Genomic DNA, 17,397 nt, shown 5'->3' with positions numbered 1-17,397 from the left:
GAGTGACTGAATTATGGCTCTGAGTAAAACAAGGACAATTTTATAACTTCAAGCATCACACAAAAGAATTATTTTGATTTACATGTGCATATAAATTGTATGTGTATACCGTAAGTCCTCATGCTCAAGCCGCGCGGCTTGTGCTCAAAAACAGATGTCTCACGAAAGAAAAAATCATCCTCCAACAAGCCGCGTATGCCCACAGACCGTGGCTAATTACTGATGTTTTGTCATCCTTGACCCCCTTCGGGAGCGAGAGTGTTAAGACTGGTTTCGATATGCCCCCATCCTCCTGAATAAGAAACCAGGCTACATCAGTACACATGAAAAGAATTTTCTTTTACTTCCAAGTTCGACGGGATTCGTTAAGAACAGCATTCCGAGGCAGTTCAATTAGAGGTTTTACGGTACATTGTATATCACTATATCACTCACGCTTTTTGAATGGATACTTATTGAATATAAAATGTGTTGAATGTTTAAAACGTCTTAAAAATTGTTGTAATTAAACGTATACGTTGTCTTAGCTAAATCAATATTGTGTCACGCAGAGAAACTATTAATCGTGTGACCTAAACACAGAATACATGTACATTCAATAAGTATTCATTCAAAAAGCGTGAGTGATGTAGTGATATACAGAGTACCGTAAAACCTCGTAAAACCTCTAATTGAACTGCCTCGGAGTGCTGCTCTTAACGAATCCCAAGTTCGAATTCAAATTCCTAAACCCTTGCATCAATAACTTATTTGCCATGTCTCAGCTCAATTTTTATCGCGCTGTTAGAGGGCTTCATGTTTATGGAAAGATGCCAGTCAAGAATGAAAAGGTGTTAATTACCTATGACTGCGGTGAGTTAAACATGAGCAATAAATTCTTCTTTATTGTAAAGTATTCCATAAACATGACCTTGAAAATAAACGAGTATGTCGCCAAAACCCCGTACATAAAAGTGTATCATGACTGCGATTCTATGGTTATAGCGCGGAACTCAACAAAGACCGCATTTATCGAGAAGCCGCCTGGAGCCCCACGTAAGTTTTAAAAATTTGGCTTTAGCGGCAGCTTATGACCTTGAGCCAGAAGCCGCGCTCAACGACAGGCTACGCGGCTTGAGCATAAGGACTTACGGTACGTGTACATGTGTGTAAGTGTTGCTAAAAAATTGTAAGACAAAAGAAACGCAACAATCAAGGGAAGCAATTGGTGTGCCTAAAAACACAGTGACTGATCAAGTATAACATCTTGTGGTAACCAAGATTGATATTATTTTATTGATATTAAGATTCATAATTATCAGTACCTATTGATGCTTATAATTAAGTGCAGCTTTTTGTGTCTTTAAAGTGTTTTGATGGTTAAACCAATTATTATATTAAGAGGGCCAGCTCAAATAAAAGCCCAAAGGCTACATCAAACCCTTGATCTGATCTAATCAACTCGATACTGATATTGAAACTACTGGATAGTAGATATTACCTCCAACAGGAGGTCCTATAATCATTGCGATGCCCCTTAGCATGCAGATAACTCCAAAGCCACTGTTTAACTTGCCAACACCCAAGAGATCACACACTATCATCGTCGTCAGACATACAAAGCCAGCTAAAAAGAACAGATAGTCCAAACTAATCACATCAATCTTACATCTAATTCTAAACTAGCCATGCTATATAAGACCTAATCACAAGCCTATTATATGAGACCTAAGATTTGAAGGACTAAACATTTATATAAATGAAAGAAGCGAGTACTGTAGCACAGAATTTGCTCTTTTGGTTGAGATATGTATATGGATTTAATAAATTAAACATGAGAAAATAACTCTTGCTTTCATTAAGTAATCATAGTGACTATTTAAGATCCGCATACAAAGATATGGTTTAACAGTTCTATACTAATTTAGTTACCTGCGCCAATTGATAATATGACGAGGATGACAGCCATAGAGGCTAAAGTGTAGCAGAAAGGAGTAAACATAAGTCCAAGACCGGCTGCCAATAGGCATACATTAGTCCACATGAGAGGAGAAACTTTAGGGTAAAACAGCATGATTATTCCAGGTAGTAGTCTGCCAACAGAACCAGTGATACCTGCGATGGAGAGAAGGGAATATTAAATACATGGAATAGAAATGAACATACATAAATAGTTATTCCAAGCTTGCGAAGTGTAACTAGAGAATAATCTGAGCCTTACATGTACATGTAAATAAAGTAAAGTAAGTAAAGTAAGTGATTGTCAAATAGACCATAACTTGCTTAATCTGGTTAAAAATCTGAAGTTTTCAACATATGCCATATGATATAATGATCTGCAAATTTGCACTAATAATACATGTAGTATGGTGAAAGACTTGAATTGTGGTTAAATTTATATATTATACTGAAGACAGTAATATATGTCATAATAATAGCAACAAGCAATGTATTAACATTTGCCAAGCAGTCTTACTTGTTTATAGTACTTTATTGGCAATAATTTCATTTCACAAATAGAAATTTTTTCAAATTAGGCCATGCAACAATAGTAAAACACAAAAAAGGGAAAAAAGCAGCAGTTAGCCATTAAAATTGAATAAATAGTCTGACAAATAGTGTTTAAAATGCCTTTCTTTGCTAAGAGAACGGATATTTGGTGGAAGATTGTTAAAGCAGCTGGCAATGACATTTTCAAAATGATTGTTAGTGATTGTATGCAATTTGTTCATATCACGTAAGTTGAAATGAGTTGAGAACCTGTAATTGTCATGTAAAAAACAAGGATACAAACCATGAAAAATCTTGAAACATTGAATTGAAGTAAAATAAATATTTAGCACAGGCAGAGTAAAAAGACACAAAGATTTGGAAAGATCATTTGTTGGAATAATATATGCAGGAATATGATATAGATTTGCAATGAGTCGAAATGCTCTTTTTTGCAACAAAAATAAATTCTTAGAGACATATCTTGGAGCTAGATTATAATAAATGTGGATACCATAAATAATATGGCAAAATATAAACTGATAATAAAATGCAATAGCAGATTTTTAGTTCATGTATGGCCTGCAAAACTGGAGCAGAGTCAATGACTTCGTGACCTTACTACAAATAGTGTCGACATGATTATTCCAAGAGAGTCGATCTGTCAAAACCAATCCTAACAATTTTGTCTCATGTCTACAAGTGATGAATTGACGGTTAAACTTAAGAGTAAAGCTGTTTCGAAGGTTTTCATCAGTGTTATAAAGAAGAAAGTGTGATTTTTGTAAATTGATTGTCATATGATTTGATGTACACCAGTTGCTGATAATTTGCATGATGAGATTGCAGTTCGTCTCCAAAAGTTGCACATCTTTTACTTAGTGACCACTTTTACTGAGAGTGTATATTCATTTGTGGATACATGCAGGTCCCTTCAAACCCTTTTTATGCTCATCGATCACCACAATAAAAAAATAAAGGACAAGTTTTGTCTCCTAGAACACTCGTTTTTTGAAAACAAGAATGGTATGCAGTGGTATATGGCAAAATATTGAACGAGTTTTAGTATCTTGTATTTTTAAGCACATATATAATAATACCTATAGAAATAGAATATGGAAGCTGCTATATTTATAAAAACTTCTATCCTAGCAAATACGTAGTCAAATAAAAATTTACCTAAAAAGGAAACAAGAAGTGCAGCGTTCTGTTCTGATATGCCTTTTCCAATGGCTCTGGCAGCGAAGAACTGCAAAGGTATTGCGTACGCAAGGTGGCCAAGAAAGTTTCCAATGCTTAAAACTAACAAAGCCTTGCTTTTGAGCACATCGAGATGGAAAATTTCAGACGCTGCCTTTTTCAGACTCTCTGACAGCCTGTTTGTCTATGAAAGAGAAAGGAAAATTTGTTCGGAGAGCTTAGAGTTGTTCATCAAATTCCTTTTACGAATAAAAAAGCTTTATAAGATTAATCTGCAACAGAGATTGTGATTGGACATCTGCAACAGAGATTGTGATTGGACATCTGCAACATAGATTGTGATTGGACTATTGAACTACTGCGCTAGAATACTTAAACCAGCATCGCACAGCTAAAACAAACTAGGCTTTAATACAACTAACAATTTAAAAAAATAACCTTTTTGGAGACTGTTGGTTCAGTAACTTCTGGAGTTATCTTCTCTTTTGATAAGGGAATATTACCTAGAGAACATCTACAAATGGATCAAATTAGGCTGAGTGGTCACACTTTTTATAAACTGTCCTATTTTAAAGATTGAAACCTGAACATGAGCATGCACGGCTCCATTTTGACTGATGAGCACTTGCAAATTGATTAGATGGCTAATTCACTCAGCTACACTATTCAGTTGTTCTGAGGAATTTTACTGAAATGCCTAGAAGCAAATAAAAACAAAAAAATACAGCAAAATTTGTAATTGATTGTCAGCACAGTACAGCCCCTACTAGTTATCATCTATACTTGAGCAAGTCCTCCATGAACATATACTAGTTTGAGAGACTTTTTCAGTAAAATTCTACGTGTAGTTGTTTAAAAATAGTTGTACACTGTTAAAACATGAATTACTTGAGAAAAACCACATCTCAATATTTATTATGCAAGTAATACGGACCCTTGGCCAATTTGAGACTTGTTATTTGAAGGAGGGTCAGACAACTTCTCATTAATCGATTGAGCTGAATCTGAGCATCCTTCTGTAGAATCCTGTTCTTTCTTCATTTGGCAGGTTCCTTTTCTTCTTCTGGCTATCAGTGGCCTCTGTAGAGCAAAGCATATGCAGCCTTGCAAAATGAGTCCAGCTGAAACACCAGCAGGTTAGTTTTAGTACATGTGGATGTTTATGAATGTGAATCCACCATTTGTTTATTATAATACAAAATAGCTGAGTGTCAGCTGTAAGGCAGAGATAATATAGCATTCTGCATATATATGTAAGTCATGCAAGGTCTTTGTTGTCTGTCATGAAAAGTGAAATGCTTTAGAGGCCTCTCTGTGCTTAAGAGTTGTCTGTGCTTGTTGTGCATCTAAATGTCATAAATAAGTAAATCTATGGAATTTTAAGCTAGCCAAAATGGCAACGGCACTGATGTTTTTGACGTCAGGTTGAAACTGGGCAACAAATCACTAACTAGCTGTATTAAATTGAACTAGTAAAGGCTGCGGGCTAAGATTAGTGAAAACCAAAGTAACGGAAGGTCATAAATCATTTTACCATTTAATGTATATATACTAGGTGAATGCCCGGGTAATAAAAAATTCTTTGCACAAAAAATTGATTTCTATTTAACATATAACAACATTTACCATTCTAACTTTTAAACTTCACATCATGAGAAAAGTGTTTTGTGCAGTTTAAATAAATTAAGAGAGAAAATAAAACAAAATATTAAGGTTTTTAAACTTTGTCAAACAACTGTAACTTTTAAGCTTTATAACATGAAAAAAGGTTTTTGTAGTATATAAGCAAAAAAATGTCAGCTTATATATATGTATATATGTATAGGGCTATATATACAGTATATATAAGAGTTGTCTAAACTATTAGTAATAAAAACTCATTTTAAGTCATCTCTTACTTCTTTTATATTTTAGCTCTTACTTTCAGTAGTAGAGCACTATGCTAGAGAAGCGTGACATTATTCTATATATATATAATATATATTATATATATATATATAATATTCCTATATTACTTCGAGTGGTAATCTGATAGCATGTTAATTGTATAGATATACTTTTAGAATTACATATATATATATATATATGTGTAATTCTAAAAGTATATATATACAATTAACATGCTATCAGATTACCACTCGACGTAGTATAGAAATGGTTTATTGGTACGCTATTGTAAATAACAGGAGAGTTTAATAGCAATTTCAAGATGCAAGCAGACAAACAGGAGAAACCTTACCTGCTGCTCACTGTGTAGCAGTTAATGCTGATGACTTCATTATTTAAAAGATCGAAAGTTGCCTTATCTACTGAACTTATTAGCGTAAAAAAACCAATGCTTCAGAGCTATTACCCATATCAAACACAAATAAGCACCGATATATATGTACTTGTAAAGTTTTATGAATCTATATCCTATCAATAAATTTGAAGCTGTAATGTTAGCTTATCCCACGACTAAACAAGCGGAGCGAATGTTTAAGAGTTTTTATGATAAATGCATGTGCACACAACTCATGAAAATTGTTCATCAACAACGTCGCAAACCCTTATATCGAAATCTCATCAAAAAATTTAATCATTTTTCTGTGGAATCATTTAAGTGTAATAGCGATACAAAGCACATATAAACCTATCTAAATATATTACTAAGTCTTTGAAAAGTCTCGACATATTCTTAAAACTTACCCATCTGAACGGATTATACACAAATAGACAGATTAATTTGGCCGAAAATCGTTATTAAAACTTGCTAAGCCTTACTTTTATCAAAATTCAGACCGGCAATTAAAACACTGAGCGACAGAGAATAGAACCATTAAGTCGCGCGCATTTCACGAAAGAATAACGTGCACATTTCACCAGTCTATAGCATTGGCGAATTGTTGAAGGTTTCTGTAATTAACATAGGAGTACTGAAATCGTTTCTTTTTTGCCGATTTCAAAGTAACTGACATTTTGGAAACTTGAGTACTTTGATGTTCAACTGATGCCCAAAGCAGTGAAAGTAAAGGAAATGACGATGATATTTTTTTCTGACGATTCTTATGAGATTATCACAACTTTTTGATATTGTTAGCTATGACGTTTTGAAATGTAAACAAAATTGTGCATTGGTTTTTTATTATTACTGTATTACTATATTAATAATATTGGTTATTTTAATAATATCAGTGCATTTTACTTCTAATATTGCATTTCCTCTATTGCAGAGGGAGAGATATAAACATATAATCTTTTCCTTTCATTATTGCTGTTTGTTGTATATAATAACACCCACACCCAGTACATTACAGCTATCATTGCAGTTATCCTATTGCACTGCAGTGCCATTTGACTGCTAATATTGCATTTTTCAATCATCAGTACCCTTTCTTTTTTCCAATATCACATTGGTCATGGGCTGTATGACAGGAGAATTGCTAGTAATATTTCTACAGAAAACACAGGAAAATGATGTAATCCAAATTTTCATTTACTGAAGTTCTATCTTGTTTGAATTTGAATATATTTTGGTTTTATAGTAATTTGTTAGCCCTCATAATTCTAGGTCATAATTCAAGGTCATCATTCTAGGTCATCATTCTAAATCATAATTCTAGGTCATAATATAGATAAAAATTCAACCAAGTATCTGCATGTACCAAGAGCGAAGTGGGTAGCCTTCCAACCAGTGCTGGTAAGCAAGTGCTTGAGGAAGGGTGTCATGGCAAAGGCCCCTAATCCTACACCACTCTGGGCAACTCCGTTAGCAAATGTTCTTTTTTTCTCAAAGTAAGCGCTAACTCCAACGGTAGCCGGAAGGTACATGAGTCCAACAGCAGTACCTGTCAAGAAAATACTTAAACCAAAAAAATAAAGATACAGTATCTCAAAATTTACTAATAGCATTTTGATTTAATTGCACAAAAAATATGTTGTTTTAAAAAGAGCAAGAACTATGACAGCCAATTTGTTTTTACATATTCTTTAACAAGTTGATAGTTTGGTGGTGTCTACGTTGTTAACAGTGCATGATTAATGTCTGTACCTGTGAACTGTAATATCATTAGCAGCTTCCTATGAAGCAATGTGGAGTAAAACATCAACAGGTTAGTCTTAGTACACGAGTATATTATATTCACAATGATTCCAATTAACTCTAGTTTATACATGCCGAACCGACACTTATTTTTTTACGTTAATACAAAAGAGCTGAGTGCAAATTAGAAGGTTAAAATATTCCAACACTCTGTATATGTAAAGCTGTACAGTGTCTGTGGCTGTGATAAAAAGTGGCATGCTTGCTTTCTTTGATTGTGTTGAGATTATTTGTTGATTGAAAAAATATTTGATGAGTTAAAATTATAATGAGCGTCTGTGGAGCCTAATAGTGGCATCAGCACTTTAGAACTAATTCTAGAAGCTTGGGAAGTTTCTATCCTTAAACCAAAAATCTCATTATAGGATAGATAGAGTTGATATAAGTCCTCAACTATATATCATACTCTATTTTAAAGCTCAAATAATTTTTTCCAGTAACCTCTACTAGCAACTAGCCCAGCCAGTTTGGTGTATTTTAAACAGATATAATTTGATCACAATAATTATTCACAAACATAAAGCGACAGTCTAATGCTAGGGCTACTTCACTGGCACTATTGTAAATTGTAGAATATAAAATACTGGCAATCAATTGGAGTTGTCTACTCTATTGAACTTGAACAGCAATAAAATAGTACAAGAACCAATTTATAAGCAAACTCACCTCCTAAAAAGCCATAAGTCAACTGAAACACTTGTATAGTTGGAGAAAATGTACTTCCGATAATAACAGCAGTTAGCATGACAGTTCCTGTCATTCCCACTGTGCGACTGCTCCATTTATTCACCATAACAGCAACCAGCGGCCCTGCAATGAGGATGAAACTAAAGCTATATTCTGTCACACTGCCAGCACATAGAGTTAATATTAGATATTTTATATCTTGTTTACTCTAACAAGTTCAAACCATAATTAGTCTTCTGCTCTGAGTGGTGTTTAGTCACCTGCCATAAGGAGCATTCCAGTAACCAACGAGCTGACCAGACTAACACTGGCTATGTTCACTTGGTAGTGTCTCTGGTAGTCGAGTATGAAGATGCCATAGGTGTGCACAAAGCTTCCCATGAGAAAGTTGTTAAAAAAGCAAGAGAAAAGTATGATCCAAGACCACCCGCCATCTGGAGGGGACGGTGTGTAGTCTTCCCATTCTCCTGCAAACAAAACAGCAGAGTGTTGAACTGCAACTGTTTTTCACAAAAACTGCCTTTTCTATATAGCAAAATCTCTAACAACTAGCAAAACTATTACAAGCAAAATAAAATTTTGAAATTCTTAAACCAGTTGATACAGGTGCAGATCGTTGGAGAGGTTAGAGGTTAGCAGCATAAATTATGTCCAGCAGGCAAAGTTGCTTAAGGTCGTTAAAAGCTCATTTGTCACGCTGACTTTCTGACCTTGTGCACTGCTTTTAACCTTCTAAACTCTTACCTATAAATCTGTCTAGCTTGTTGTGATTGTAAATTGTTTCAGCTCATCTAGTTATAACTTTTCAATGCTCTTTACATACGCGTTAATGATCAGGTCACGAAAGTTTGGTGTGTTCTCTACTAGCTCTAACTACTACTGACTACTCGGAACAATTTCGGTTATTCAAATATACTGTGTGAATTTAGTTTACCACAAGAAAGCAAAAACTCGGAGCAATAGTTTAGAAAGATAAACAGCAACATTAGGTGAATTGAACGCACATTTCTTTATATGTAAATATTGCTTGTATTTTAAAAAGCTAATCTTCTAAAATCTGATTACGAGTAGCTTTGCTATGGGTGCTTAAAATTCTCAGCACTTTATAAAGCAGAGATTAAAAAGACAGGCCACTTATTTGACCTTGACCTGTGTAAATTAAGACATCCTATCTTATGCTATTTACCTATGGCTTACTACTATTCTTATTCATGTTAATTCCTTAATATTTGTGTACTTTGTATACATATTTAAAAGCTTTAGGACATTTATGTATGCACTACTACAGAAACCTGCCACACCCCATAACACTTTTAATGTCTTTTTCTCCCAACCGATAATGCAAATGCTCAGCTAGTACCACTGCTATTAACTTTTGCATAATAAAAAATTATATATATAGAGCTGGCACTGTATTAGGTATAAGTAATATTATAGTAATACGTATTTTTATTATACTAAAATGTGTTATTAGAAGAAAAATTTTAAGAATATTAAAAAAGTTATCTCTTCATTGTTGTTTGGTAAATTAAAATAAAAAAAGTATCAAAAGTTTTGACATTCACTTCTGACTAGTAACTAGTGAACCCAAGTTATTTCAGAAATTAAAATCTGGTGTAAGCAAAGGAAACAAGGGCTCTATATAATAATTTCTGTAGCATTTTTGCAAAAGGTTCTGAAATACACCCATACCCGTATCATCATTTGAAATCCAAATGCCATATATAACTATGACTGACTTACCTTACACGCAATCACTCTATAGACTTACAGCTCTTCCTAAAATGTCTGTTATATCTAGAAGGGGTGGAAAGATATCTAACATAAGCTTCTTTACTGGTAAATTCTTAAACTGAGCCCATTAAAACTTATAAATCTAAATAAGTATTTTGCATCAATACTATGCTTTTGTTTTAGTAAGAGTAGAGATTGAATGGCTGCCAATAGACAACCAATGTTGAAACAATAATCTCTGTGTTTCTTTTACTTGCACGAGAACGCTTACAGCTGTTTCTATGCAGTACTCTTAACAAGAAGTCAAAAAGAAATAGCATTCTAAGAGTTCCTGACACTTTTATAATACTGAGTTCTACTATAATCTTGGTATGTGTCTTTTTAAATCTCTAGTTAATTTTTCTCACCGTGAGTTATCTTTGTCGATTTTTCTGTTGCTGAGAGAGAGGAACTTGATACTTCTGATTTGCTTGATGATTCCATCGTTTCAATATCCATCACCAAATATCATGTGATCTAGTGTTTTCTCACACCGTTGGCTACGAAGGTACATCAAGGATTATTGTCAAAATGGAATGCATGGAAATATTTCGTACATTTGACCGGGGTAAATAAGATTATTGCGTAAATAAGTAAGTATGCAGGAATTGGTGAACTCAGGTTGTTGCCAACAATTTATTAGTCTGCTAGCGGCTTCAAACTGTGGCAAGTTTTTGCTCTCTTGTGATGGAACTGAGCAAAGTTCAATAAACCTGCAAATACATTTGAGTTGAGCAAAATTTAGATGGTTATTCTGAAAATTATGCATTTCTTAGAAGCGAGTCTTATTAGATGATTTTGAAAAAAGCTTTTCTAATAAATTTTTAAAAAGGTTTTGTTTTCTCAATGAAATTTTGCACGTTAAAGTATGTTTTCTCAAAAGCTCAGTCTGAAATGCTATTCTATAAAATGTACAATATAATATGCCATCTCTAAGATGTGTTTCTCTAAAATGTATAATACAAATATGTATCATTTTTTGGATGTATTTCTATAGAATATAAAATATGGTATGTTCTTTTGAGAATGTGTTTTTATAGAGTGTATAATATGGTATGCCTTTCTAGGATGCGTTTCTAAAGAATGTATAATGCAGTATGCCCTTTCTAGGATGTGTTTTTATAAAGTGTATAATTTGAGATCAACTATGCCAAGTTACATATACCTGAAGATAATTTTATACCTACTCTTGTACAGCTGCAAACATGCATAAATGTTTTTGTATTTTAGATGCGTATATCCAGTAGGTTATATGGCAACATTCTTTTGAACACCTATAAAATGGCTGTACCCATTAATTAGTTGCCAAAGTTTTCCACCTACATTTATACAGCTTAATGTATATATTATATACAATAGTATATATACATGTTTATTCCTATACGATTCCTTTGTGAAATCTAATCAAGTATGAAGGACTCATCGATGCAGAGCAGCTCTCAATACTTGCAGAGCTTCTTCTACGAAAAGTGGTCGCTAACAAGGAAGTAAAAGGTGCTTAGACAAAGCTTTTTCTAGGCTGTAGAGTAGAGCTGCACATACTTCTATAGATATGCTGACCTAAGGTCAACATCCATCTGAGAGCTAGCAGACATCCTATTGAGGTATTAAGTAAATTCAGTCTGACTCCATTATAAATATTATTAAAATTGTTCAAGTAACTCATCCAATTGAATCAACCACCTCAGTATTATACTTATAGTTTACTTCATGGGTTGTTTTCACCGATATTCTGGATCTAAGGCTACATAAACTAAAGATACATAATAAGTAACACTATGGCTTAAAAATTCAGTTCAAACTACAACAGAATGTCCTAGACACATACAGAGTATATGGAAAGAAGGTGTAGGTGCCCTTGGAAACTAAGCTGCCCAAGCAATGGCAGTCGGTACATCGATTAGGAGTAAATGTTCACATGACATTCAGTTAACCTCAAACACAAACAAAATAGCATGAGAAAACCCTTTTAAAGAAAGAATGTAATACATTGGGAAGTATGACCAGTCAATTTAAAAAATGTGATCTTGTAAATATAAGTGGGAGTTATCTAGCAAGGTATGTTTACTCACTCCCTCTGTCTATTTGAAATTCCAAAAATGAATATGTGTATGTGGCATATCGTATTATTCATTTTGCAGTAAAGATAACATGGTGGTCCAGACATGGCATTAATTTGTCAAGTCGGCTAATTAAAAAAAAGTTAGCAAAAATTTTCTCGTCTCGAGAGACTTACACTTAGAGCGTAATAACATCAGAAAACTGATGATCTTTCGCATATGGTAAGTACTACACCTACTTCTCGTGTAGCAGATAGCATATGGTAAGCACTACACCTACTTCTCTTGCAGCAGATAGCATATGGTAAGTAGGCATACTACACTTACTTCTCTTGTAGCAGACAGCATATGGCAAGTACACACATACTTCTCTTGTAGCAGATAGCATATGGTAAGTACTACACCTACTTCTCTTGCAGCAGACAGCATATGGTAAGTACTACGCCTGCTTCTCTTATAGCAGATGGCATATGGTAAGTACTACACATACTTCTCTTGCAGCAGATAACATATGGTAAGTACTACACCTACTTCTCTTGCAGCAGACAGTACTTGGTAAGTACTACACCTACTTCTCTTGCAGCAGATAGCATATGGTAAGTACTACACCTACTTCTCTTGCAGCAAATAGCATATGGTAAGTACTACACCTATTTCTCTTGTAGCAGATAGCATATGGTAAGTAATACACATACTTCTCTTGCAGCAGACAGCATATGGTAAGTACTATATTTACTTCTATTGCAGCAGTAAACATATGGTAAGTACTACACTTACTTCTCTTGTTGCCGATAGCATATGGTAAGTACTACACATACTTCTCTTGCAGCATACAACATACGGTAAGTACTACACTTACTTCTCTTGCAGCAGACAACATATGGTAAGTACTACACTTACATTGCAGCAGACAACATACGGTAAGTACACACTTCTATTGCAGCAAACAACATATGGTAAGTACACACTTATCTTGCAGCAGACAACATTTGGTAAGTACTACAACTACATCCTTTGTAGCAAAATAGTAATACTAGCTGAACCAACCTGATTCATTTCTATATCCCTACAAAAACTAAAAAGTTGTTATGGGGTGTGTTCCTACAGAGTTGACAGGAAATATTCTTCACGCTGAGTAAGCACTTTCAGCAATTTAACATTCACAGACGCAGCACCTTTGCAAAAAACAAACAAAGAACATTTCATGTTACTCGGAATAATATATATAAACAAACCCTTCAAATTATAGCTCGGTAAAAATAAGCATTTCTTGCAACAACCTATGTTGAAGCATGTGAGCAAAACATAACATCGCTACAAAGCTCATGATTATACCGTATCAAACTGAAATTTAGGTTGCATGCTTTGTGTAGTTAGTGTTGATTACCTTGGGCTTTGAGTGAGCAAAATCTCTAACAACAAGCTAAACTATTACAAGCACGATAGAGTCTTAAAATTCTTTAACCAGTTGATTCAGGTGTAGATCTTTGTAGAGGTTAGAGGTTAGCTGGATAACTTATGTTCAGCAGACGATGTCGCATAAGGTCGTTTAAAGTACAACTGTTATGCTGACTTTCTAACCTTGTGCACTGCTTTCAACCTTTTAAACTACCAACTATAAACCTGTCTAGCTTTTTGTGATTTTAAATTGCTTCAGTGCATCGAGTTATAACTTTTCAACGCTCTTTACTTAAGCGTTAATGATCAGGCTTTGTAAGTTCAATAATTGAATGTCTCTACAGACTTTCAAGTCAAAATTGTTTAACTAACCAACAGCTGTGGAGCTGGCTGTCATGTTGTTATTTCAAATGCGATTTTAAAAGCTTATCACAGTTAGTTACTATATGACATCAAATCCCTGCTCAAATTGAGGAGCTGTTTATCAATAACTGTAGTCTGGGCTCTCAAAGACCATTCTGACAGCTTGTGCTTATGTACTAGAAACTAGATGCTTCTTTTTGTTTTTCACGATATCTTTCCCCTTTTAATTTGCTGCCAAACTTATCACTGGTGAGATGCGGCACTTAAAAAGCTTATATTCATTGTTTGTTGCTGACTTGTTGGTGTAGAATAATAGTAAACACAAATCAGGTTTTGAGTTCTGGTATTCTGCAGAGACAGATTAGTAAATCAAACTTTTGTTTTTCACTATTCTACAGATTTTTTAATCTGTCATATCGCAATTCTTTATTTTTTTCAGTTGGTTTTCTTATAATTGGCAGTATGTCAACACTGAATCACTTTTTATAAATGAGGTGAAATAATTATCAGCCTGATAGCAGGTGTTAATATTAGAATTGACAGGATAAGATAAGTTACTTGTTTACAACTAAACATGTGTGGGGTCGTTACCTTAGGAAAAAAACCATAATGAGATCCTGAGAGGATTACTTTAATGAAAAGTTTAAACTTAGAAAATTACAAAAAAAATTTCAAAAATTTTTTGAGGTTTGACCATTGAGATTCTACTTTCTACATAAAAAAAATTATGTTATATTATAAACCGGCAATAAATATTACTCTATAAAATATCTTATTTTCTCATATCTCATTTTCTCATTTTTTCGTTCTCATATCTCATACAACTTTCATGAATCTATTAGCATTGATATTTTTATTACCGACCAGTGGCAGCATGTAAACACACACCCTAGTTGAAGGTCATATGGTTTGCAGTTTGCAAACCATTACAACCATTGTAAACCCTTGCAAATCATTGCAACCATATGGTATTTTAGTTTGCATAGTTACTTTCACACTCTTTTATGCTGTTCCTTGCATATATCAGGGACCAGTTCAAACACCTGCAGTTACTGTCTCATAGACCTGCAAGAGACTATATAGCCCTTATCAAGAAGATAGCCATATTCAATAGAGTATTATAAAGATGCTGCATCATAGACCCGGAAAAACTCGATTCGCTGTTGCCATGTTGCCAGTTGTATATAATTTAGGTGAGAAAACAATTGCATCTAATTGCTGTATGATAGGTGAGAAATTATGAAAAATAATAAAAAAAAACATGGCTTACTAAGAAAAAGCCATGTTTTTGTCTACCATGGTTTACCTTACCTACTTACCTTAGGTACTGAGGCTAAACGTTATCAGAAAAAATGGTAACAAACAAATACATGGCTTACTATACTCTACCTTGCCTTCTTACTTTAGGTACTGAGGCTAAATGTTCTCTTAAATGAGAAAGGTAATTTAAAAAGAATAGGTCAAACCATTTATTTGATTGACTAACTGTTGCCCTTTTTGTATGATTCTTGTATATCTTAGTCTAAAAAATATTTCTGTTTAAAATAAGTGCTGCCAATTAAGTAGTAATAATGATGAGTGCCTTCTCACTAGCTGTTATCAATAGATCAATAGCTGTTATCAGTAGATCAACAGTTATCGATTGCTCAATAGTTGTTATTACACTTTGCGCTGTCATCATTACAATAACGATCTGTTGATAGCATTCCGATTGTATTTGAGAGCTTTTTGTACTTAACACCTTACTTTATGATCACACAGATAGAAATAAGTGTGAATGGAACGCCAAACACTGAATGACAGAGAGTCGTGAGCTCAACTTCAATTATATAATTATCAAAAAGCGCTAAAGGATTTTCGCGTGTGCTTTACTTTTTTATAAAATATATCACAGTTCTTGTTGCAAGCGCGACCAGAAAAACAGATTAAATGTTGTACCTAAGCATTTCAACATTCCATTCATCTAGCAGGAAGGGGTTCATGCTCACCCATCATAAGCTAACATTCTGTGCCTTGAATTTATTACAAGACTCAGTCAAGGAATGATAGTTCTCACACCGTCTCCCTTAAATACACCCAATACTACCATGGCCAATTACTTATGTTTATGTCTAACTGAAAAAAGAATAATGCCATGTCAAGAAAACTTTTCTATGGATTTGAGGCTGCATCTACTCACCTACATGTGCAGTTGAGAATAGGTGTATTCTCGAGATCACTTTAAAAGTGGTTAGTATACAGAATAAACAAAGTCCACTTAATATGTTGATGTAATATATTTCAGTTGAATTTCTTCTAGTGACTATAAAAATTTGAATGACTAACACCCCATTGAACTATGACATTATTGCAGCTGTACATTGGTCTTCTGAGTAGCTAGAAATACCTAAAATAATGCTTAACATTGGATGATAAATAACTTCCTATAGGCCTTTATTCATTCTGTCTTTTTTCCCAGTAAAACCGATAATGACAATAAATACTGTTATTGGTCCTGTCAAGAGGTAACGCTGCACGTAGGTAAGAGATAAGAATAACACTCTTATTGGAAAAAGAGGAATTGAATTATGAAGGTGTAATTAGTTTCGGAGGGTTCAAAACTTTTTTATTTTGGCGATGTGCATTTATTGCATGCTAGAGATATAAGTGGGCTATTAAACCAGAGATTAATATCCCAGGGCCAGCTTATCAGAGAGCTGACATGCCACAGTTGACCCACCAGAAAGCGGACATGTCAGAGTTGACCTATCAGAAAGCAGACATGTCAGAGTTGACTTATCAGAAAGCAGACATGTAAAAGTTGACTTATCAGAACGCAAACATATCAGAGTCAACATATCAGAATACAGCCATGTCAGAATTTATCTAATGAAGAGCTGATATGCTCAAACCAAGCAAGCACTGAGTTGGCCTAGGTTAGCCATTACCAGACACAGATCTAGAGAAGTACATGTATCAAAACAATCATTAAGAAAACTCATGTATTTGTTTCTACAAGACTTTGTTATCACCGTGATGCTTGAGTGATGGTAAGGCAAAAGTTGAATTTATGAAGTAGGTATTGTAATTATACCAAGCTTATGAAATGTCTGTTTTCTTTGTATATACACATATCCCTGAAATACCTAGTCATTTTCATCAGTTTGAGAAAGTTGTAAGCATATATTTAAGAGGAGTTTTGTGTGCAGCCAGATGTAATTGTATTTTTCAGTGAGGCAACAGGACATAACACTCAGTATAAAGGCATAGAATTGGAAACTTGAGATAGCTTTCAATGCATAAATATAAAACTTTGACCAGGAAACAATAGGTTTGATATAAAATATAGGCAGAGCTTTATTTGTATAAAAACAATATAGATAAGCA

The 17,397-nt window shown here is 34.1% G+C and overlaps 1 protein-coding gene across 1 annotated transcript; it reads right to left on the bottom strand.

Annotated features, from left to right (window-relative positions):
* Nucleotides 1–230: 230 nt before the first annotated feature.
* Nucleotides 231–10,654, bottom strand: LOC137390651 (monocarboxylate transporter 2-like). The gene is made up of 10 exons (XM_068076978.1): nucleotides 10,579–10,654; nucleotides 8,698–8,904; nucleotides 8,417–8,560; nucleotides 7,314–7,496; nucleotides 4,604–4,790; nucleotides 4,108–4,183; nucleotides 3,649–3,853; nucleotides 1,912–2,094; nucleotides 1,481–1,606; nucleotides 231–292 (listed from the first exon to the last, which is right to left on the bottom strand). The coding sequence occupies exons 1-10, from the start codon at nucleotides 10,652–10,654 to the stop codon at nucleotides 231–233; spliced, it is 1,449 nt and encodes a 482-aa protein (XP_067933079.1).
* Nucleotides 10,655–17,397: the final 6,743 nt, after the last annotated feature.

The sequence above is a fragment of the Watersipora subatra genome, chromosome 1 (genome assembly GCF_963576615.1).
Source record: "Watersipora subatra chromosome 1, tzWatSuba1.1, whole genome shotgun sequence".
NCBI classification, from domain to species: domain Eukaryota; kingdom Metazoa; phylum Bryozoa; class Gymnolaemata; order Cheilostomatida; family Watersiporidae; genus Watersipora; species Watersipora subatra.
The sequence above is the reverse complement of the archived record's forward strand: the minus strand, read 5'-3'. Positions and strand labels throughout refer to the sequence as shown.

What these genes read in the sequence shown, in the direction of transcription:
- LOC137390651 (XM_068076978.1), bottom strand. Translation starts at nt 10,654, where the DNA reads ATGGAATCATCAAGCAAATCAGAAGTATCAAGTTCCTCTCTCTCAGCA. An exon ending in ATCGACAAAGATAACTCACG is followed by an intron (nt 8,905 to 10,578) that starts GTGAGAAAAATT and finishes TTTTGTTTGCAG; the next exon opens with GAGAATGGGAAGACTACACA. An exon ending in ACTTCTTGTTTCCTTTTTAG is followed by an intron (nt 2,095 to 3,648) that starts GTAAATTTTTAT and finishes TCTCCATCGCAG; the next exon opens with GTATCACTGGTTCTGTTGGC.